At 40.4% G+C, this 24161-nt stretch overlaps 1 protein-coding gene across 3 annotated transcripts in view; it reads right to left on the bottom strand.

Annotated features, from left to right (window-relative positions):
* FAM169A (family with sequence similarity 169 member A) overlaps window positions 1–23793 on the bottom strand; it is a 68206-nt gene extending 44413 nt beyond the window's left edge. For 2 of the 3 annotated variants that reach the window (XM_018065539.1, XM_018065540.1), the window contains exons 1-5: window positions 23142–23267; window positions 4202–4336; window positions 2930–3029; window positions 2533–2618; window positions 263–434 (exon numbers count right to left, since the gene is read on the bottom strand). In XM_018065539.1, coding sequence (XP_017921028.1) covers window positions 263–434; window positions 2533–2618; window positions 2930–3029; window positions 4202–4333 — 490 coding nt within the window. In that variant the 5' untranslated portion in view covers window positions 4334–4336; window positions 23142–23267. Of the gene's footprint in view, window positions 1–262; window positions 435–2532; window positions 2619–2929; window positions 3030–4201; window positions 4337–23141; window positions 23268–23661 lie in introns of those variants that run through there. The other variant, XM_013972678.2, reaches the window with a different exon arrangement.

Here is a 24161-nt window from a genome sequence, read left to right as displayed (position 1 = left end):
GAGAGAAAACAAATTTGAGCCTCAACATACAACTTTCTTCACATACGTGGCGAAATTTTCCTATCACATGTTTAATCTTTTTTTCAAGACTTTCCTAACAATCCTCACTTACATAGAATCAAAGCACTCACAAGAAATACTGAGTAAAATCATCTCAATTTGTACTTTAGATACCAATTTAAAAGGGACATTGATATAGGTGGGGTCCAGAAAGTGAGTTTACATAATAAATATTTTATTTAAATAACTTTTAAAGACTCACCTGTAGGCTTAACTGAATAAAACCCAATGGCCTCTCCTTTCTTCCACAGAATCTTAGCATAATCAGTACTGCTATGACACAGGAATGGGATCTCATTTCTCTCCATTTCCTGCTTTCTATAAATAATTCGATTCAGAACATACAGAACCACTCTCTCCCCAAGAGTTCTCACCTACAAAGAGAGTCAGACACCAGGCACAACAGTTATAATGCGCATCAACTGAGAGATGCAATTTACCTCACTCCCTGGTTCCGCATCTTGTACTGACATTCAGAGCATTTTGAATACATTCAAAATGACTTGTAAACCATTTTATTATCACAAAGATGAGACCAAGTCATTCACACCAATAACAATCCATTTCTATGGATACAAATTATGCATGAAGTAATGCTTCACAGCAAAATTCTAAAATGGGCAAGCAGGTTTCCAATATACCAATGCCCAGCATCTCCACTTCAGCGGTCAGTGTTCTCTTCTGGCTTCCAACTGCCCAGATCCCAGGTCTTCCCAAACTCTAACTGCAGCCCCCAACATCTCTAGTGCGTCAACTCTTTTCACCCATTCCAGCCTACACACACAAAAAGAGTAAAGAAAATAAAAGGGACAAAAGCTTAGTGTTACCCTGAAGACTTTAAAAACAATCATCTCATTTGATGAGGAAAGCCGTAATTATGCTCTTGGGAAAGGCATCTGTCTCATCCTTTCCAGGTAAAATGGTCATTTAACAGTCATGTGTTTGTTATGCAACCCTCAGGAATACCTGTCTCCCCACGCGCACATGCACACACACACCCCTCCACCAGACCAGATGGGCAATGACGGTGACACCAGGGCAGTCTGATGAAAACAAAACTTGGGTCAATCACAGAATGGAAACAGATCCTCACCTCCTACAGGCAGCGCTACACAGTCACAGGGACCCCCTCATCAACTGCCTGACACTGAACAGTGGGGTTTTCCCCACAGATACCTGTCACAGCTAAACACAAGAGTCTAGCCATGAAATCTACACGCCCGCCCCAACTTTCCTCAAAGAAAAACAAGAATGTCTAATTAGGGGAAGGGAGAGAAAAAAGCATTAGGCACACACACTACTACCAAAAACCTCCCTGGAAAGAGATTTCCAATACCAAACACCACCTGAAATGACCATGCTCACCAGCTTACAAGGTAACCCATGCCTTCCTTCAACAGCTCTGACCAGCATGAAATTCATCCTCACATTGAACTGAATGAAATCTCTTTTCCATAAACTATACTTTGCTTGATATTCTGGACCACAGAGTCTACAAATATTTGAAAACAGCCATTATATTCTCCTAAATTTCATATCAAAGCTGAATGCAGAAAAAGACTAATCTAATATGATTTTGGGTACTCCTGCCATTCCAGTCTTATCCCTTGAAATGGCTTCAGATCCCTAATATCTCTCTGCATGTCAGCGGATACAGCTACTGCAAATAAAAACTGAAGATACTGATATGATAATGGGGCTTTTCTGTATAAACTTAAGGTTTTTATTAGCTTTCTTTCTTTCCTTGATTTTACTTCTAATTAACTAAAGCCCAATCTTTTTCATATGTGCTGCTGTTTTAGTTTGATCTTCATGGTATACAGTTAATTTTCTGAACCCATAGATATTATTTTACCTTTTCCACTAGTTTATTTTCATCATGTTAGATCCTTTGCTTTCTTAATTCTGCCTCTACAGATGAGTTCTCTCTTCCGGCACTGTGGCATGATAAGCATGCCAATTATGTCATCTTCTAAGTAACTGATAAAACGATGACGGGGACAGAAAAAAGGATTAAGTTTTACAGTATGCTACTGAGGACCTCCTCTCCACTACACTGTTTGGAACACTGAATGGACCACCCAAAATGGCCCTACTCATAAGCAAGTTTCCTGGTCAGTCTCTCCTAGAGACAGAGAACCTAAGCAACCACACAGAGAGAATAAGCTTTTTCCCACCCAAAAGGAAAAATCAGAACCTGAGGTTGATGTGGGTAACTCCAGATCAATTAAACCACAGGTTCTCATTCATCCTCCCTCAATACTCAATCCCTACTCCCTCACATTAAAATCAAGGAAGCCCAATTTAAGTGCCAGTTTCACTGTAACAATGGAACAATGAAAGGGTATAATATCACCAGGTACCCTAAAATGGAGAATAGCCCAGTAACTTCAAAAACTATCCCTGTTTGTGGGAAACACATCGTGAAATGGTCTCTTAAGAAACACTTCTAAAACAACAGGGTCTTGTTACCTGCTTAAGCCCCTCTCTAGAAGGGGCAGATGTTTTCACAATATCATCAATAGCCCACCACTGATCAGCAAGGTAAAGCGCCACAGCTAAAAGAGAATAAATGATGGTTAGCATCGAAGTCTTAAAGTACATGATATTACTATTTTGTAGGTTTTTAAGGATACTCTTAAATATACCCATACTTTATAATACAGTGTGGCAGCCCCATTTATACTATCTTATTGTATTTCACTCACTAAATATTTAACCAACTGAGAAATTTTATTTTCCTAAATTTACAGTTTGAAATAAGCTTCCCCCCCACCAAATCCCTTCATGTAGCTATCTTTTAATAAATTTCTAATTGTTTGGGGGGGGAGGAATTCCTCAATTTATAAAGATTAAGCAAAATAGAGACCTGTGAGTGAGTCCTCTGGTGCAAAAAGAGCAAGAACTTTCTGGGTCTGATCTCCACCATAGAGAGGTACAAAGCCTACATTTGACAGGCTAATAGGAATCTGAAATGACAATTGATTAAACATTAGTGAAGAGCTGGTAAAGAAAATATCAAAAACACCGTGTTTCTACCAAAAGTTTAAACATACATTAACACTAATTGCATAGTTTCTTTTCACAGAGGATATTTCTAGTCTCCAGAGGAAAAAAAAACAAAAAAGACCAAATGAGATAGACTTTGCTTTTGCAGGAATTTTATTAACTTGGGAGAAAAATGAAAGCATTTCAATAAATATCACTGTGCTCTAGCTATGCATCTGAATAAAAATAAAACATGATATGCTCTACAAAATGATTTAAAATTTTTTATCATCTGTTATTTAGACCATTTGAGGAAGAAAAAAATTTCATTTTCTAGTAAAAGACACTAGGGTATTTTGCCCCTGAGATATATACAATACTTTAAATCTTTTCCTCCTTCAGTGAATGAAAGCTGCTCAGTCGTATCTGACTCTTTGTGACCCCATGGACTGTAGACTGCCAGGCTTCTGTGTCCATGGAATTCTCCAGGCAAGAATACTGGAGTGGGTATTCCCTTCTCCAGAGTATATTCCCAACCCAGGGATTGAACCCGGGTCTCCTGCACTGCAGTCAGATTCTTTACACTCTGGAACGCTAACTCCCTATTTATACATAATATTGTCGTTCAAAGAACTGTAAAATACTGATGTTGGAAGAAGCTAAGAATTCATTAAATAAACATCATTTGCCAAAAGAAAAACCTGAGGCCTAAAGAGGTTACAGAATTTGCCTGTCATCAAATTCACACCAGAATTCTAATAATTTTATGCCTAATGATCTATCAAAATATAGTCAGAAATTTTAATATTTTGGGAAAAGGAAGGTTTGTGACATAAAAAAGTGTAATGTAATGTTTTGCTCATTTTTTTCTTTTGTTTTTTAATAAACTTTTTTTGCTGATTTTTATAAAAAATGTTTGTAAAACAATATCCAAATCTAAAGTAGATTTAATTGGGTCAGCTCAAATATGGCTAACCAGTCATTTGACCATGCTGCTGTACTAACAAATCAATATTTATCCATTTTACTGAGAAGTCTTCTGATAAAATTTTCAAAGGTGATTAGTTAACACTTTAAAAGATAATAAAAGGATACTGACTTTATTGTAAACTCAGTGGAAAAGATTGATAAAAATCACAGCAGGATGCCTTACCGTAATATTGAGAAGAGAAAAACATTCTGGATTTTCAGGGTCCCCACACCTCAGATCTGACATGTAATCTTCAGCAGAATTTTCCAGTTCCTCATGACTGCAATTATCCAACATATCCACAGGGAATGCCATCCTCTTTAACAAACAACATGGGACAAAATGTTTCAGAGTATGAAATACTGTTTTCTAAAAAAAACGAAAGAAATGCTATCTTCTTGTACTGAGAAAACTTTTTATTGTAATAGCACAGCATTTTATTGTAAGGAGACTTCTTTTTTACTATGCCAAGAAAGACTACAACTTGAGCCTGCTGATTTAAATGTATGTCAAAAAGAAAACTTAAACACTCATATTAAAAATAAGCAATGAAATAAGAATTAATGCCCATGCACCTTTGGTCAATTAATTTATGACAAAGGAGATAAGAATATACAATGGACAAAAGACAGTCTCTTCAATAAGCAGTGCTGGAAAAACTGGACAACTACATGCAAAAGAATGAAATTAGAACATTTTCTTACACCACTTAAAACAGTTTTTATACCATTTACAAAAATAAACTCCAAATGGATTAAAGACCTAAACTTAAGACCAGAAACCGTAACAGTCCTAGAAGAAAACATAGGTAGAATACGCTTTGACACAGCACAGCAGTACTTTTCTGGATCTGTCTAGAGCGCAAAGGGAACAAAAGCAAAAATAAACAAACGGTACCTAATTAAACTGAAAAGCTTTTGCACAGCAAAGGAAATCATCAACAAAATAAATAAACAATCTACTGAATAGGAGGAAATATTTGTAAATGATATGACCAATAAGGGATTAATATCCAAAATATCTGAACAGCTCATACAACTCGATGTCAAAAAAACCAACCAGTTAAAACACAAGCAGAAGACCTGAATAGGCATTTTTCCACAGAAGTCATACAGATGGCCAACAGGCACATGAAAACATGCTCAATATCGCTAATCATCAAGAAATGCAAGTCAAAACTACAACAATGTATTAGCTCACATCTGTAAGAATGGCCATCATCAGAAAGAACATGAATAACAAATGCAAGAGAAGGTGTGGAGAAAAGGGAACCCTCCTACACTGTTGGTGGGAGTGTAAAATGGTATAGCCACTGTGGAAAACAGTATGGAGGATCCTTAAAAAGCTAAAAATGAGGAATTCCTGGTGGTCCAATGGTTAGGACACAGCACTTTCACTGTGCTGGGCCTGGGTTCAGTCTCTGGTTGGGGAACTAAGATCCTGCAAGCCCATACCTGGGTATATACCTGAAGAAAACAAAAACAGTAATTCAAAAAGATACATGCCTCCTAATGTTCATAACAGCACTATTTAAAATAGCTAAGATACAGAAGTAACCTAAGTTTCCAGATGAATGGATTAAGAAGATCAGATTTTTTTTAATGTGGTATAATGTGTGTGGGGGGGGGGGGGGGGTGTGTGTATATATATAATGCAATACTACTCAGTCATTAAAAAAAAGCATGACATTTTTTCTTTTGAAGAATAACATGGATGGACCTAGAAGGTAATATGCTTACTGAATTAACTCAGAGAAAGACAAATATTACACGTTATATGTGGAATCTAAAAAATAAAACAAAAAATGAATATAACAAAACAAATTCACGGATACAGAGAACAAGCTGGTGTTTATCAGTGGGAAGAAGTAGAAAGGGACAAGACGGAGTTAGGGAATTAAAAAGTACAAACTACCATGTATAAAATAAGCTACAAGGATATACTGTTCCGTACAGGGAAATGTATGATTACAACTTTAAATGGGGTGTGTGTCTGTCTGTGTGCATCTGTCTGTCTGTGTGCGTGTGCATGCGTGCACACACACACAGTCCTGTCCTACTTTTTGACCCCTTGGACTGTAGCCCACCAGGCTTCTCTGTCGATGGAATTTTCCACACAAGAACACTAGAGTGGACTGCCATGCCCTCAGAGATCTGCCCGACCCAGAGACTGAACCTGAGGCTCTTGCATCTCCCACACTGGCAGGCATGTTCTTTACCACTGTGTCATGAATGGAATATAACCTACAAAAACTCTGAATCACTGTTTTACACATCTGCAACTAATACTGTAAACCCACTATACTTCAATTGTAAAAAATGAATAATTCCTTAAATGACAAAACTAAATATTTACAAGGTATAGGATATAAACACACATGCATACAAATAAATCATCATATACCTCTCAACGTAAGAGTCACTGTAAAAGGACACAGGAACTTTTCAGAGTCACAGAAACATTTACAAATACGTTTTGGTGATGGTTGAACAACCTTATAAATTTACTTTAAAAAAAATCACTGAAGTACAGCTGTAACGGGTAAATGTTTTTCAGTCACTCAGTCATTTCTTTTTGCGACCCCAAGGACTGCACCACGCCAGGCTTCCCTGTCCTTCACCATTTCTCTGAGTTTGCTCAAACTCATGTCCATCAAATTGATAATGTCATCCAACCATCTCACTGTCACTCCCTTCTCCTCCTGCCCTCAATCTTTTCCAGCATCAGGGTCTTTTCCAATGAGTCAGCTCTTCACATCACGTGGCCAAAGTATTGAAGCTTCAGCATCAGTCCTTCCGATGAATATTCAGGCTTGACTTCCTTTAGGATTGATTGGTTTGATCTTGCAGTCCAAGGGACTCTCAAGAGTCTTCTCCAACACAGTTCAAAAGCATCAAGTCTTCCGCGCTCAGCCATCTTTATGGTCCAACTCTCACATCTGCACATTACTACTGAGAAAACCGTAGCTTTGACTTTACAGATCTTTGTCAAAGCAATGTCTCCACTTTTTAATACACTGCCTACGTTTGTCATGGCTTTTCTTCCAAGGAGCAAGTGTCTTTTAATTTCATGGCTGCAGTCACCATCCGCTGTGATTTTGGAGCCCAAGAAAATAAAATGTCACTGTTTCCATTTTTTCTACATCTGTCTGTCATGAAGTAATGGGACCAGATGCCATGATCTTAGTTTTTTGAATGCTGAGTTTTAAGCCAGCTTTTTCATTCTCCTCTGTCACCTTCATCAAGAGGTTCTTTAGTTCCTCTTCACTTTCTGCCTTAAGGGTGGTGTCATCTGCATATCTGAAATTATTGATGTTTCTCCCAGCAATCTTGATTACAGCTTGTGCTTTATCCAGCCTGGCATTTCACATGACATACTCTGCACAGAAGTTAAATAAGCAGGGTGACAACATACAGACTTGATGTACTCCTTTCCCAATGTGGAACCAGTCCATTGTTCCATGTCTAGTTCTAACTGTTGCTTCTTGACCTGCATACAGGTTTCTCGGAAGGCAGGTAAGATGGTCTTGTATTCCCATCTCTTTAAGAATTTACAGTTTGTAAACTCTATCGCTCATGAATACAGCTGTTAAAAAAAGGAAACCAACAACCTAAAGGGGGTGGGGACACTAAAGATTTTTCACTAAAGTCAAGAAAAATAAGGACTTAACTAATAAATAATATGATACGTACTTGCTAATGCAATTAGTCGAGAAAATTAAAACTTCCCTAGTGGTTAAGAGAAGGCAATGGCACCCCACTCCAGTGCTCTTGCCTGGAAAATCCCATGGACAGAGGAGCCTGGTGGGCTACAGTCCATGGGGTCGCTAGGAGTTGGACACGACTGAGTGACTTCACTTTCACTTTTCACTTTCATGCATGGAGAAGGAAATGGCAACCCACTCCAGTGTTCTTGCCTGGAGAATCCCAGGGACAGCAGAGCCTGGTGGGCTGCCTTCTAGGGGTTGCACAGAGTCGGACACGACTAAAGCGACTTAGCAGCAGCAGCAGCGGTTAAGAATCCATCTGCCAGTGCAGAAACAGAGATTCAATCCCTGGTCCAGGATGGTTCCACAGGCCATGGGACAACTAAGCCCACATACTGCAAGTACTGAGCCTGAGGTCTAGAGCCCATGAGCCGCAACGACTGAGACCGACACACCCTAGAGCCCGCGCTCCTCAGCAAGAGAAGCCACTGCAATGAGAATCCCGAGCACAGCAACTAGAGAGGAGCCCCGCCTCGCCACAACTAGAGAAAGCTCACGCACAGCGTGACCCAGCACAGCCAATAGTTAATTAAGTAGTTAACTAAAAAATTAAAGAAAAAAGCAATTAGAGGCATAACAACTGGGGACAGGTGCATGGGTTAGGGGAAAAGGAGACTATCTCTACCCCAATTTGCAAATAATACATTTAACTGAAAAACAAACAAAAAAACAATGGAAAAATTATTCCAAACAATTAAGAAAACGTAGTAAAATGGTAAGATATAAAATTACACAGAGAAATCAAGCCCTCATATATATAATAATAACCAGTAAGAAGAAACAATAAATGGAAAGTCCAGGACTTTTTAATAGATAGTACTGTTTCACTGGTCTGTCTTACAATATACTGAAATGAGAGATTAATTCTGCCCATTAAAAAAATATTTATTTATGTGGCTGTGCTGGGTCTTAGCTGCAGCATGTGGGCTAGTTCCCTGGCCAGGGATTGAACCCTGGCCCCCTCATGGGAACTCAGAGTCTCAGCCACTGAAGTCCCAATTTTTTTTTTTTTTTAAATTTAGGGGAAAAGTCACTGAAAAAATAAGTTACTTTTCTCTAAAGTGACCTTCAAATCTATTTAATTACAACAAAAGTATCATTAGATAAGGAACTTAATATCTAATAGAAATGAGATAAACACAAAAAAGACATATTAACATAGTTAAATATATTTTTCTGAATTCTGAAGACATGTTAATGAGAGTTCCTTTTTTAACCATAATCTGAAATATTGGTCCTAAGAACTTTAAAACCTAATGTACATATGACTGGGACCTTAATTTGTAAATATATAATTTTTTTAAGTAAGCTAATTTTTTTTTAATTTTAAAAAATCAGAACCTAGAAATAGAACACTTAAATTCAACCCATCTGCTAGTAAATGTAAATGTCTAAATAAAAGGAGAAAGTAAGAAAAACTTGTGACACTATTTATGAAAGCAATACCACAGGACTTCCAGCCAACTTGTGAAAAGGAAGAAAATAAAAACCGAATTTCAAGAGATAACCAAAAAATAAAAAAACAGAGAACCATCAGGAGCTCATCTAAATAAGATGTTACAGTTAGAAGGGATCCTAAACTACAACAGTAGCTCTACATTGGAGGAAGCCTATTTGCTAGTTTGGCAAATCTTTGCATCTCTATCAAAGTCAATATGAAAAAGCAGACTAAGCAAATACAGCAGCATGTTCTACAGTCAAACCATCACCTATCATGAAGAAACACGGGACCTCCCTAGTGATCCAACGGGTAAGACTCCACACTCCCCATGCAGGGGCCCAGGTTCAATCCCTGGTCGGGGAACTAGATCCCACATGCTGCAATTAAGACTCAATGTAACCAAATAAAAATTTTTTTTTTCTTACAAAAACTAAAAACAGGAAATGGTCAACAGCACGTGAAAGAAGCATAAGGAGGACACTAGTTAAAAGAATGTTACTACAGTAACTGTTTTTGCTTTCCTGCAGACAAAATCTCAACTTTGTAACCAAGTAAAACATTCAAAGGCACTTAAGTTCAAGAATAAAAGTATTCCTGGGACTTCCCCTGGAGGCCCAGTGGCTAAGACTCCATGCTACAACCACAGCGGGGCACAGATTAGATCCCTAGTCAAGGGAACTAAGATCCCACATGCCAAGGTCAATTTAAAAAGTATTCCTCTTAAACCAACTCAAAAGACTCTCTAAAATATTAACTACCAAAACAAGGTGTGAATGAGATATCAAAATTTTTTATTTGCTAAGAGTAACCATGATGTAAAGGATAAAATATAAATTAATAATTGAAGATTACTTTTAAAAAAACATTTATTCATCCTAAACTATAAAGCCTATGAAATTCTCAACTTGAAATATGAGATTATACATTTTCCTAATCAGCATTCAAATTTCTATAACTTAAATATTCACCTGAATATCAATTAAAAATACCTCCTAAATCTCCAGTAGTGTGGTGCTTACTATTAAGAAGACATTGCTACAGATCAAAGGCAAGTAGAATATGCCTAGTTGTAAAAAGAGAAATTAATTATCCTTTATTCTTAAACCTTTTCAAACTGATGTTTTAAAATACAAAAAATAATCTCTTCTGGGTTTATTTGTATTTTTAGTTAAAGATTATATAAACACAAAATGAAACAATTCTGTTTTCCTGAAATTCAATCATGTAAATACCTGAAATTTGCATAATGAGCATTACCAGAGGGAAAAAATTTGGTTAGATGTTGTGATTTCCCTTTCTTTTTTAATAACTAACTTTTATTAAGTGCCAGAATGTGTCAGAACTGGGCTAAAAGAATGTCATGCACTTTCATTCAAGCCTTGAGGCAAAGATATGTGGTGGACCCAATTAATATTATTTTATAGAAAAGTAAACTACCTTGGAGATGTTAATCATTTCCCCAAAGTCACAGAGAGAGAGTGGGTGGCAAACCTCAGACCCAGGCATGGACCTGACACCCAAGCCCATCCTCCAGAGCAAGTGAAACACTGGCTCTGTGTCACATTTATGACTCATTATTTTATAGTGAAAACCTTTAGACTTGGAGCACTAGAAATGTGGCGATTTCCAGATGCATCTGACTTGACTTTAATATTGTTCATTTTCCTGGTGGCTCAGATGGTAAAGACTGTAATGCAGGAGACCTGGGTTCAATCCCTGGGTTGGGAAGATCCCCTGGAGAAGGAAATGGCAACCCACTCCAGTACTCTTGCCTGGGAAATCCCATGGATGGAGGTGCCTGGTGGATTACAGTCCATGGTGTTGCAGAGTCAGGCACAACTGAGTGACCAACATTGAAAGTATTTTTTTAAAAAACCTTTTTTGGAGACATGGAAGCATGACTGGTGGTTCAACTGCTAAGTCGTGTCTGACTTTTGCAACGCGGTGGACTGTAGCCTCCATGCTCCTCTGTCAATGGGGATTCTCCAGGCAAGAATACTGAAGTGGGTTGCCATTTCCTTCTCCAGGGGGAAGCATGACTAAATGTCCTTAAATCGACCATTTTTGTGGCAGCAAAGCTAGTTTGAAATGAATGTATTTCTTCTTCACTATAAAAGAAATTATTTCACTATTTTCTCTCTCATTTCACCTCCAGGGCATCTCCCAACAAACTTAAAAGTTGTTATTTTTGAATATAGTTTAAAAACAACTATAGCATCATAGCTTTTAATATGAAAAAAATTCCCCAATTCCAAAGGCCCAAACACACACCCCTTCTAAAATATTTCTGTGTTTTCAAATCTGTCCTTAAATCCATTACTTTTTATTACTGGTCACTCTCAGTGCTAAACTTTATTGGCTAAACAATCACTGATCAGTATTTTTAAAAGATGAAAGAACTATAAATCAGTAATAGCAGCAGGTAACATTTACTGAGAAATGACAACATACCAGACTTTAAAGAGAATGCTGCATGTAATATATAATGAGGTACTTCTATCAGCCCCATTCTACAGATGAAGAAATGGAGCTTTAGAGAGTAAGACATGATCAATGTCACACCACTGGTGGAGCTAGAAGAATATGAATCCAGACAAGCAAATAGGCATTCCACTGTAATTATTTTTTACTCAATATGCAAAATCAAATATCACACTCTTTGTCATAAGAAATTTACTTATATAAAATATCGCAACTGCACCTTGTTATTAAACATTGTATTCACGTATTACACCAGAAAGAGTACTTGTATTGGAATCCTGTGAGGATGCTCAGGTCAGTTTTGCCACTAGCCAGCTTCGCGACCCTAGGCAAGTTACTTACCATCTTAAGTCTTCTGTATTCTCATTGGTAATGTGATGCAACTAGACAGGATAATCCTAAGAACCTTTTCACCTCTAAAAGTTTGTGATTGTTTATTTTAAAAAATAGCGGTTAGCTTAAGACTGTAAATTACTAGCCTTAAGCTGGTTCTGCTAGGCTTAGGGAGACAGAGAAGGTTAGTAAGGTTTTGGAGAGCTACAGCTTGCTATGAAAAACATCAGTGACTTCTCTCTCTTTTATTGTTGTTTTTAAGCTTCTGTCCTATGTTATATAACTGTAAGGCTGTCAGATCAAATTGTATCAAGTACTTTATGCTCTGCCCATGAGATGAACCAAAAGGCCTAACTAGATTCTACATGAATGAGAAAGCTTAATGTCCCCTTAAGCAAACTAACTCATCAAAATTTTTACGCAGAATGGACAATGAAGTGTAGAAAGTGTCCAAATTAATTTATAAATTAAGTAAATGGTATGCTCATTAATCCTGGATAACTTGTATAAAAACATAATACACCTCTTATATAAAAACATAAGCGGCCCACCAGCTATTTTACACCCATCTTTTAATAATTCCATCCCCTTTTCCTGAAAAATTATGTAACAGTTTGCAAGAATGAATGTTCTTTAAGAAAGAAACTATGAGAAAGAGCTAAAAATCAAATGTTATTACTGTGATTTCCCCTCCTTTTTAAGGTTAATTACTAGATATCAAATATATTTTTTACTCTATAATATTTTATTATCATTTTGAAGCTATACATTATAATTTCCAAATTATTAAAACTATACCTGAAAATAAGAATCCTCTTTGAAAGTATGTGGAACTTTTTGTATGACTATTTAATGTTCTTATTTCTTTTTTTTCCTGAATATCAGCATCTTTATTATAATTATTTTAAACATATATCCCCTCTCTTTTTAGACTCCCGCCCATCAGATATATTCTTAAAGCAAGAAAAAATACGTATTTTTAACTTGAGTTCCTAAGTTACTTCAATAGTGTGGCTATTATTGAGGGCTTTAGGAGGAGAAGATCCAAAGAATTATGGAGATTTTAGAGCTGAAAGAGTTCTTAGGAAAAAAAATAATTATCTCAACCAGTCCAAGCCTTGATCCTACCTCTGCTGATTGTTTCCCCAGACCAAAAATAGGTTAGGTATCCAAGTAACAAAATCTGCAATGCTCTCAACCTTTCACACAAAAGGCCTGTTTCTGGACCTTATTATGATTCTCCCCTTGTCTCTTTTCTCCCCACCATCATCATATCCTTCGCTGACTAACTTAGGTCCTGTATTACACATCAGCTCAACTTTGGTCTACTCACCTTTTATCCTTCTACCCTCCTGTCCTACATAAGGCCCTAAATCCAAGATGAATCTCTCTCCCCTCTTAGAACTGCGTTTTTCAGTATGACAAAAATGAAGCCACTGAACAGACTGCTACAGCTACCAACACTCAGGTGGGCTCAACAATGCTCAGAAATCCTCTTCTATCCCCTGAGAGAGGAAAAAGATTTGATTACAGGTAGGTAAAGATGCCTATAAATCTATGGGTAACGGGACAGGAGGTTAAATGTGGTTCATAGTAGCAGTAGTGTCAGTCGCATCCAACTTTTTGCGACCCCACGGACTGTAGCCCGCCAGGCTCCTCTGTCTATGGGATTCTCCAGGGAAGAATACTGGAGTGGGTTGCCATTCCCTTCTCCAGGGGATCTTCCGGACCCAGGGATCAAACCCAGGTCTCCTGTGTTGCAGGCAGATTCTTTACTGTCTGAGCTACAGGGAAGTCCTACAAACGTGGTTCATATTTGTTACCTTTTTTATTTCAAGTAGAGAACAAAAATCACCTTTTGAAGTCATAATCACTGAGCCAACATGGACTATGCACTTGATTCTATTTGAAACATTTCACATGTATCCCTGATAGAGTTTTTATCTCCAATTCATGAAGCGGGCGATTTAATCATCTCATTTGTCAGATGAGGAAACTAAACACACAGCAGCAGCATAACCTGTTCAAGGCACACTATGTCTGTGTGTGCAGACTCAGTCCGTGTCCGACTCTTTGCAACTGCGTGCACTGTAGCCACCAGGCTCCTCTGTCCGTGGAATTTCCCAGGCAAGAATACTGCAGTAGGTTGCCATTTCCTTCTCCAGGGGATCTTCCCAACCCACATCTCACGTCTTTTTGCATTACAGGCAGATTCTTTACCAACTGCCCCACCTATAATAAGCAGCAAAGCTAGGATTTGACCCCAGGCAGTCTGGCTGTGAGGCTGATCCTTTTAGTTACCATGCTGGGCCAGAAAGCACAGCACATTAGGACCCTAAGATGGCACAAGACTGCTCACACATACCAAGAGAAATCTTATCCGTTTTCTTTCTAAGAGTTTAATTCCTTCTTCATTTCTAGAAAAATGGTCCTACATCTAAGAAATCATTTAAACATGAAGGTAATGGGTACTTGGCATGTTTCAGGACTTACAAAAGCAAAATCCAGTCACATGGCATAGAAGCTGATGCACTGGAAAGGCAGAATGTGTAGAATACTAGTTAAGGGAGTGCGGTCTCCAGCCAAAACTGCCAGGATTACTAGCTGGGTGAAAGTGCAAGTGCTGGCCGCTCAGTCGTGTCCGACTCTTGGCGACCTCATGGACTGTAGCCCACAGGCTCCTCCATCCATGGAGTTCTCCAGGCAAGAACACTGCAATGTATTACCATTTCCCTCTCCAAAGGATCCTCCCGATCCAGGGATCGAACCTGTGCCTCTCGCATTGCAGGTGGATTCTTTACTGTCTGAGCCACCAGACTAGCTGTGTGGCCATGAGCAAATTAGTTGAACAGAGAGAGGAAAAGGACCTCTGAAGAAGGAGTAAAGTTCAAAGTAAAAACCTTGAATATACATTAAAATTTTTACATCAAAAAACTCTGGGACAAACTTTATATAACCAATATGATCCATAAGAAATAGCTTCCTTAATACAAAAGTTTTTAAACTACGCAAATAAATAAGCAGGTGGCATAAACAGACAATTCATAAAACAAGAAAAACAAACATAAAAATGCTCAACTCAAATTTTTTTAAAAAGCCTACTGGATGTAAAATATTGGTATATATTTACATGTTTGTACAGAAAATGATCTAGAAGAGCTCACATTATTAACAGTAGATATTCCTGGTAACGGAGGAAGAACCAAGGGAAGAAAGGAGATTCCACATGGAGCCTCCTTCCTCAATCGCTCACTGTGTAGTGTAGGCCCTCTTGGATGCAACTCTGACAAAATTTAGGTTACATGCCTGTATCCAACCTCCAAGGGACAAGAATGATTTGGGAGGTTCTATCTTGGGAAGACAAGCAAGGCTCATAGGGCTGACATGGGACTCCTAAGCAAAATGAGTCAGACCACAAATACTAAACAACCACACCCAGGAATGGATGCTAAATCCTTATCTTCCTGTCTATACACTTGGAGGAAGATATAGTGAGCTACTTACATTTCTCAGGTACATATGCAAAAGCCTAACAATAAATAGGCGATATGTGAAAGAGACATGTGCTTGTAACTGAAGCTTCCATTCATCGACCACATGTGGTTCTGCAGAAAAGAATACCTTTGCCTCTAGTACATGTCAGCTACCCCAGCCCGTCATGACCCAGATTATTAAACACTGTTTATAATCTCACAGGAGCAGTTTATAAACCTCAGGAGGGACAAAATAAGAACTATTTAAATGAATACACCATACAGTTTTGTCCTTGATTTCAACATTAGACAATCTTTCTTTTTTTAAACCTGGCTTCTTTACCATGAAATAGATTCAATTTTATAGTGCTTAAAGAAAATACGAGTTTGACATAGTGAATCTAAAGGACACAGGCAATTTTAAAAAACAGGAGTTTAAACAACATGCATTTGCTGTACATATCTTGACCATATAATATCACAGAGATATGTCTCATTAGAACCATGAAGATGGATATTTTCATTTTAAAGGAAATACTCAAACAAAAACAAACCTTGGGTCTTAACGTTGGCTTACAACTTATGAAATATTCTGCTGAGTGGCAATCACCATCACCATCACCACCTCACCCCATTTCCTAATATTTTCACTACACAACAAAAAAATGTAACCAAGGGTTGCTGCTCCTTGCAGAGTATCACACCAACTTGAAAAAAAAAAAAAAGCAGCCTCCCAACTACAGGCTAAACATTCCACCTTCCCTTCTAGGCTTCTCCCACTCTGCACTGCGAGCCACAGCCTCATACACCTACTCTTGCAATCTTCCTGCAAACTCAGGTGAGTATGCTTAACAAGGTCAAGTGAAATTGTTTTCTTACATTTCATTGGCAGCAGGCCCAGGGGAAAAGAGAGATAGTAGTAGTCTTCCTCTCTGGCTTCAATATATTTGTTGTTTAATCGCTAAGTCGTGTCCGACTCTTCGCGACCCTAAGGACTGTAGCCTGCCAGGCTCCTCTGTCCGTGGGATTTCCCACGCAAAGGATACTGGAGCTGGTTGCCATTTCCTTCTCCAGGGGTCTCCCCAACCTAGGAACTGAACCTGCATCTCCTGCTTTGCAGGCAGATTCTTTACCACTGAGCCACCTGGCTTCAATACATATTACTATATAAACGAATGATGAATGACTGAACAAGTTTGCATAAACAAACCACACACTGGTGCTAGAACAAAGAACTGCCACAGATGAAATCCATGTGAAGTTCTGCAGCTAGAGGAAGAGCAATAGATGGTCTCTCAACAGGCAGAGAGAAGGGGAGACCCTCTAGGATGGGAATGCTAAAAGGACAGAAAGCATACTGAGAATAGCAAGTAGTTGGATTCATCAAGAGAGTTAAGGTATATAAAAAGTAGGGGCATGTACACTAGAAAAATAAATTGAGGACAGAAATAACAGGCCAAGAACACCAGATTAAAGAGTTTGGATTTTATTTTGCACACAGAAGGAGATAATTTAAAGACCCTGAGCAGAAGAGAGACACCTAAGGCTATGGTTTAAGACAATTAACCCAGCAGCTGCGTGTAGGATGGATTAATAGGCAAAAATGAAGGGAGACAACTTGAGAAACGTATATGAGTTTCTTGCAAGTTCCTCATGCATACTTCTTTTAACATACTTATCACAGGAGAGTGTGATTTACCTATTCTATCTTTTCTTCATCTATTCTAGCAGGCTCAGAACTCCAGAGAAGCATAATTTTTCCAAAAAAGTAGGGATGGATCAAATGATCTCTGATGTCCTTTCTAACTAATACCTTAGGTCATGCATGACCACTTAGAGGAAGAAGACAGGGGAAAAGGCACTTAATTTACAAAAGGTTGGTACCATCTAATGAATAATCATTCATTCTAACTCAAAATGTTTTCTGATGATGAAAGAACTATCATTCGTTGCTTGCTTCCCTTGCACGAGGCATTATGCTCAATATTCTACATATAATAAATAATTTATTCCTCAAAATGATTCTATGAGGTTAACTATTCTTACACACATTCTTCCAATGAGGAGCCTCAGGTGTGAAAATGTCAAGTTGCCCAAGTTCACACAGCTGGTAAGTGGCAGAGTCAGTCTCTAAACTTAGGCAATCTCTCTCCAAAGGGATTTAATCAGGTCCCTAGACCAAGATAAAAGTCAATATAACCCAGAATTACCTGATCATACAAATATCATATATTAAGCATATTGTTCAGTCACTCATTAAGTGTTAGATTTTTTTGAATCTTGCAGTATCCTCTCTTCAGACTTTAGATACTTGTTCTAATCACTACGATCCACCTTCAGAATTTTAAAATGTTTACTACACAATGAATACAAAGCCAACCATTTTAAAATGAAAGGGAAACTTAAAAGCTGACAAAATAAGAGATTCAGCTGGTACTAGAGTCAATATGAATTATGAGCAAGTGGTTTTTTTCCCTAAGTTAAAGCAAAATGACCCCACAATAGGGCTTCATTCAAAATTAGGAAAGGTGAACCGCAAGGATATATACTGTCACCACGCTTATTTAACTTTTATGCAGAGTATACCATGAGAAATGTTGGACTGGATGAAGCACAGGCTGGAATCAAGACTGCCGGGAGAAATATCAATAACCTCAAATATGCAGATGACACCACCCTTGTGGCATAAAGTGAAGAAAAACTAACACGCCTCTTCATGAAAATGGAAGAGGAGAGTGAAAAATCTGGCTTAAAACTCAACATTCAAAAAACTAAAATCATGGGATCTGGTCCCATCACTTTGTGGCAAATAGATGGGGAAACAGTGACAGATTTCATGTTCTTGGGCTCCAAAATCACTGCGGATGGAGACTGCAGCCATGAAATTAAAAGACGCTTGCTCCTTGCATGGAAAGTTATGACAAACCCAGCATATTAAAAAGCACAGACATCACTTTGCTGACAAAGGTCCATCTAGTCAAAGCTATGGTTTTTCCAGCAGTCATGTACCAAGGTGAGAACTGGACCATAAAGAAGGCTGAGCGCTGAAGAATTGACTCTTTCAAACTGTGGTGCTGGAGAAGACTCTTGAGAGTCCCTGGGACAGCAAGGAGATCAAACCAGTCAATCCTAAAGGAAATCAACCCTTTCCTTTAGATAGGTCTGCCAGCATCACTGACTGAGTGGACACGTGTTTGAGTAAACTCTGGGAGACGGTGAAGGACAAGGAAGCCTGGCATGCTGCAGTCCATGGGGTCAAAAAGAGTTGGACATAACTGAGCGACTGAACAACAATTAGGAGATGCAGAAATGGAAAAGGACCCCTGGCCTCTTCCTATGTCAGACTCCATTCAGTCTTTTATTCCATCCTGACGATCACATCTTAAGAAAACTACACTGAAATGGCATCACCGACTCAATGGACAAGAGTTTGGGTAAACTCTGGGAGTTGGAGATGGACAGGGAGGCCTGGCGTGCTACAGTTCATGGGGTCGCAAAGAGTCGGACACGACTGAGCGACTGAACTGAACACTGAAAAACAATCAGGATGGCAAAGGATTTGGAAACAGTATGGAAGATGAGGAAAAGGAACTAGGGAGAAATCAGTGAGGGCAAGTCCTGTTGGACAAGTCTTAGAAAGAAGGCAAGAAACTTCCCTTCAAATATCTGAGGTGTCAATATACAGATGAAAACTTAGGCTTAGTCAACATACCTCTAAAGAGTCAAGAGAAATGAGCATTTCCAACAGTAAAATCTATCCACAAATGTATCACACCTCATGAAAATACAGATCAACTAATTAGCTCTTCAGAGAGTACCGTCAGTGACTGCCAATACATTCCAGTTCTGACTGGAGTAACATCTCTCCACCCAAGGTGCAAGGACATCCGTCTTCACCTAAGCCAGTTCTAGACAGGAGAGCCAAGAGTCCACAGAATTCAGCTGAGTGATTATTTGTATATGCAGTTGTAAAATCACAGGAATCATTTCATAGAACTACGCTTTTTGTTCTTGTTGCCGTTCTGAAAAGCTGCTCAGATACAAAAAGTTAGTATTCACCAAAGTTTCACTTCACTTAGAATCACCTCAGTTCTTTTCTAATGGTCTAGAAAATTTTATCAATAAATCTCCTCAGCCTTGAAGTTCATTTCAAATACTTTAAAATATGCATTAAATTACAAAGCTAAATATCAATACTTCGAACATGTGGTTGCTTTTTGCTAAATATAGCTATATTTGCCACTCATACAGATATGCAATTAATAGAAAATAGGACCAGATATAAAAAACAATTGTTTTTTACTTTTATTTTTTGGCCCTACCACACAGCATGTGGGATAGCAGATCCCTGACCAAGGATCAAACCCATGCCCCTTCAGTGGACGTGCAGAGTCTTAACCACTGGGCCTCCAGGGAAGTATCCAGATCTAAAATAAGAAGATAAGATTCTTATTCTGGGATCCACAAGAGCTATATGGGGGATTATATACATTACATTCAATTTTTCAAAACAACACTCATTTCCCCACATTAATACACAAACTAATGAAAACCAAAAGATTTTCTTGTTTTTAATTTGAACTCTACCAACTCAACTCATTTTGGTTATACTTTATCTCATGAAGAGCAAAAGCTCTGACTGACAAGTGGTAGAGAACACAATTTTAAAAAAGAAAAAGTCCTGGTTTTGAAATGTACCTCAAAAAAGTGCTGTACGCTGCATGACTGTGGGGAGAACATAATAAAAAGGAGAAAAAGTTGAGGAACACTGAACTAGATACTTAAAAAAAAATTCTAATTTCACTGATGACGATACTAGTAGTAGCTCACCTTTAGGAATGTTATCACATTTAATTCTGCTAACATTTTGAGATAAGCTCTATTATAACTACTCTTACAAGGCAAGGTTCAAACATACCTATTTGGCTTAAACTGTGGAATTATACTGCCTCTGAATAACAACTACTGTTAACTTAAGAATCAGAATAAGTTCATCTGATATATGAAGGGCCAGTTGATGTAAACTTGAAAGCATTAGTAATATTTATAAAGACTTTATAGACTAAATTCCTTGACTTTTATAGACTAAGTTCATTGACTTTTTCTCTATAGCTATTCACTGAAATTGGCTTCTCCATTATCACTATACTGATATCACTCCTCCAATAATAACCTCTCGATTCCCAAATTCAAGGGATTACTTTCATTTTACCCCTCTTGTCCTTATGACAGATCAGACCCAACTGACTACTGTCAAGTTTCTCTTTCCTTGGATAATACTCTCAAGTTTATTAGTTTCTTTCCTTTCTCAGTTTCTTTCAGCAACTGAACCCTCTTTCTCCTCTCCTGAATCCATAAATGCAGGGGTCCCCCCACATGCAATCTGGGCTGTTTTAAAAAAGGCAATTTACTAAATTGATTTGTTCTCAATACATATTAGCCAAAGCCTCTGTGCATTTAGATTAAGGAATTTTTAACATTTTAATCCACAATGTTGGACTATAAGCATCGTGAGAGTGGAGTTTGTCTGTTTTTGCACCCCACAGCATAAGACACTCAGTGTGTGTTGAATAAATGAAAGCTACCTCTGGTGTAACCTAAAACTAACACCTCATCGGAAAAGCTAGTAACTAAAATCATGCTCTTTTTTTCTCTTTTTACTCTGTGCTGAACTTCCTGGCAGGAACAATGTCAATCCTCAGGGACCTATAACAGGTCCAGTCAGGGAACAGGCAATCCTTAAGTTCTCTAAAACAAGACTCATCTTTTAAGGTCCAAGGTCCCTTTCACCTAATTCTCCTCCAAAAAACATGTCAGCAGGGAGAAGCATGACATTTCTGCTAGGGATGGTACATGAGGCGGAATCATTTATTTTCAGACCAAGTGAAAGAGTCTTCAACTAATCAGAAAAAAGTTTAGAGTGGATGGATTTGAAAAGTTTAAATAGATGACTCTCAAAAGCATCTAATTATAAAATATTTTTTTCTCCAAATCAAAGTTAAGTCTATTGTTTGAGGTATATTACAAAGCTATTAAAGAAATTTGTAATGATTTGAATACTATTTAAAAGATCAGACTAATCTGGAACAGGTTAGAATCTAAAATCCACAGGTAAAGAAAGCATCTTAGTGTAATCACTCAAGGAGCAGGCAATGTTGCTACTCATATAGGTTCCCTAAACCAATCCTCATCATAAATTCAGAGAGGAGTCCACTACGACAGCATACAAGCTCTCCACGAAAGACTGATATTTTATCACTGTTTGTGCTGGAAGTCTTATCACAAATGGACCCTCACCACCACATTCCCTGGGCTCCCACCCACACTGCCCCCCACCCCACAAATCAAAACAAAAGAGACAAGCATAGATTTTTCAAAACCAAAAACTTAAGTCTTGTCCATATACCAAAAACTTAACCTTGTGCACATTAGTTAATAAAAATCGTTCCTCTTGTAGGAGAAAACCAAAACACAGCTTGCAAAGATAACCTGTACATCTTTTGTACATGCAAACAGACACACAAGGCACGTCAAACCCAGATCCATTTTGGTGAATTCCCTCCAGGGCCCAACTGTGTGTATTATGCAACAGCCACCATTCCAGGCTTTAATCCCTGTGATGCAGTGATAAAATACAAATGGCCAGAGTATAACCTACTAGGAACTTAAGTATATTTGTGAGGAGACAAATTAAAAACAAGAACTACCAAATTCTCAAGACCCTTGAAAAAGACAGGATGTGTTAACAGTTCTGAATCACAAAACAACTTTTCCTTTGGGTAGTCTTTTAGCAACCTGTCCCTATCCCACTCAAGAATCCTCACACGAGAACGTTTTATTCGAGGTTTTGAAAGGATATCGCAAAAGAGGAAGGGGTCGTGGTTAATTTAGAATCTACTCCACATAAGACACTCAGACCAACTTCCAGAAGCTGAAAAGCCAGTGAGACACTTCATCTGAAGTAAATGTAACCCAGATCCCTGAGCCATAAACAATCCAAAGCTTCACCCACTGATTTCCTAGGGCACAGGCCTCGAAAAATTGCACAATGGGCAGCCAAGAACCAGAACAAAATTGCAACGACCTGTATTTTAGAAGGGAAGCTATACAATACCTAATCCAAAAGTGGTTACAGGTAAGGGAGCTGGTCAGAGCATCCTTGGAGGCCACCTGCGTGGCGGAACCGGAACGCTCCCGCCCCACCCGCCACCAGGCCCGCTTCCCCCACGCCGAGGCCACCGGCCCGGACTGAAAGGCTCCAGGTGGGAAAGGCAGGAGGGGAGGGGGCTCGGCAGGCAGCAGCGGGGGATCCGGCCGAGGCGGGCGCAGGAAGGAGAAGGAGGCATTCCCTCACACAAAATGGTGGCGCTGGCGCGGAGGCCGGCGCACCTGGGGGCGCACCGCACGCCCCTCGGAGGAGCCGGCCAGTCGCCCGCAGCTGGACGAGCGCCCCGAGCCGGGGCGGCCGGCGTGGGCCTGCGCCGCGCCCGAGCCCTCGCGGAGGCCCGCAGCTCGTGCCCGCGTCCCTGCCCGCGGCTGTGCGGGGCCAGGCCGGCGGGGCGCGAGGCCGGACCCGGCAGCTTCGGCCTGGGCCCGGAGACCCCAGCCCGGGACGGGCCGCGCACTCACCTCGGACGCGCCGCCGGAGCCGCCGGAGGAGCCCGGGAAAGGAGGCGGAGCCGCGGGAATGAATGGAGCCGGTGGCGGCTCGCCGGCGACCCCCGGCCGGGCCCGGGCCGCGCCGCTCGCGGCCCCCGGGGCGAGCGCGGCCGCCTGCCCCCCCGCCCGGGACACCCGGCTCCTGGTCGGCGGGCCGGCCGCAGCCCACCGTGCCCTCCGCCGGAGTGACGCACTCGCGCCGCAGCGCCTCCAGGCTCTGCGGCCGCGCGGCGCCCGCGCCCACCGCGAATCCCCCCGCCCGCCCGCGCCGCACGGCCCCTCCTCGGCGCCGGGGACGCCGCCCTGCCTCCAGCCCGGCTCACGGGTCTCGCGGGCGCCGGGCAGGTGTGGGCTCGGCCAGCCGGGGGGCCCCCGCGGCCCCCGCCCCGCCCCGCCCCGCCCCCCGCGGCCCCTCTCCCCGCCCCGGCTGCCGTCGCTAGGCAGGGAGCGACGCCGCAGCTCAGGCGCTGGCCCGGTATTAAAGAGTGACCTTGGCTTAGCTATAAAAATAGGTGCGGGTAAGCCGCGGGGACCTCGACGCTGAATGTGCGTATTCCTTGACTGTCAACATTCGCAGACGCCCGTTTGCACTCCCCCTGGGAGTTCTCCTCCAGCGAGGGGCGGGACCTCCGGGAATTTACCCAGGGTGGGCGAGGCCAGCCGACCTCGGGCCGGGATGCAGAGAGTGCGGGCGAGGACCACTGGCACCCGCCCGCCACCTCCCTCCTAAATCCACTGCCACGCTGGAGGATGGAAGCAGAAAGGAGGTGGAGAGCCCCATTCACAATCTGGAAAAACCCAATCTAGACAAGACAAGACTTCCATTTTGAGATTACCAGGAACCACCAGATCCCTGCGTTGACCTTTCCTCTTTCTCAGTCTAGCACACTCAAACTATCCCCAGGCGAAGGGCGGCTCCACCCTCCTCTCCTCCCCTTCCTCTCCCAACATATTTCATCTGCCTTAGCGCCCAGGGCCCTTTTGCTAATT

This window comes from Capra hircus, chromosome 20 (assembly GCF_001704415.2).
Source record: "Capra hircus breed San Clemente chromosome 20, ASM170441v1, whole genome shotgun sequence".
In the NCBI taxonomy this organism is placed as follows: domain Eukaryota; kingdom Metazoa; phylum Chordata; class Mammalia; order Artiodactyla; family Bovidae; genus Capra; species Capra hircus.
Note: the sequence above shows the minus strand (reverse complement) of the source record. Positions and strands in the feature narration are given on the sequence as shown.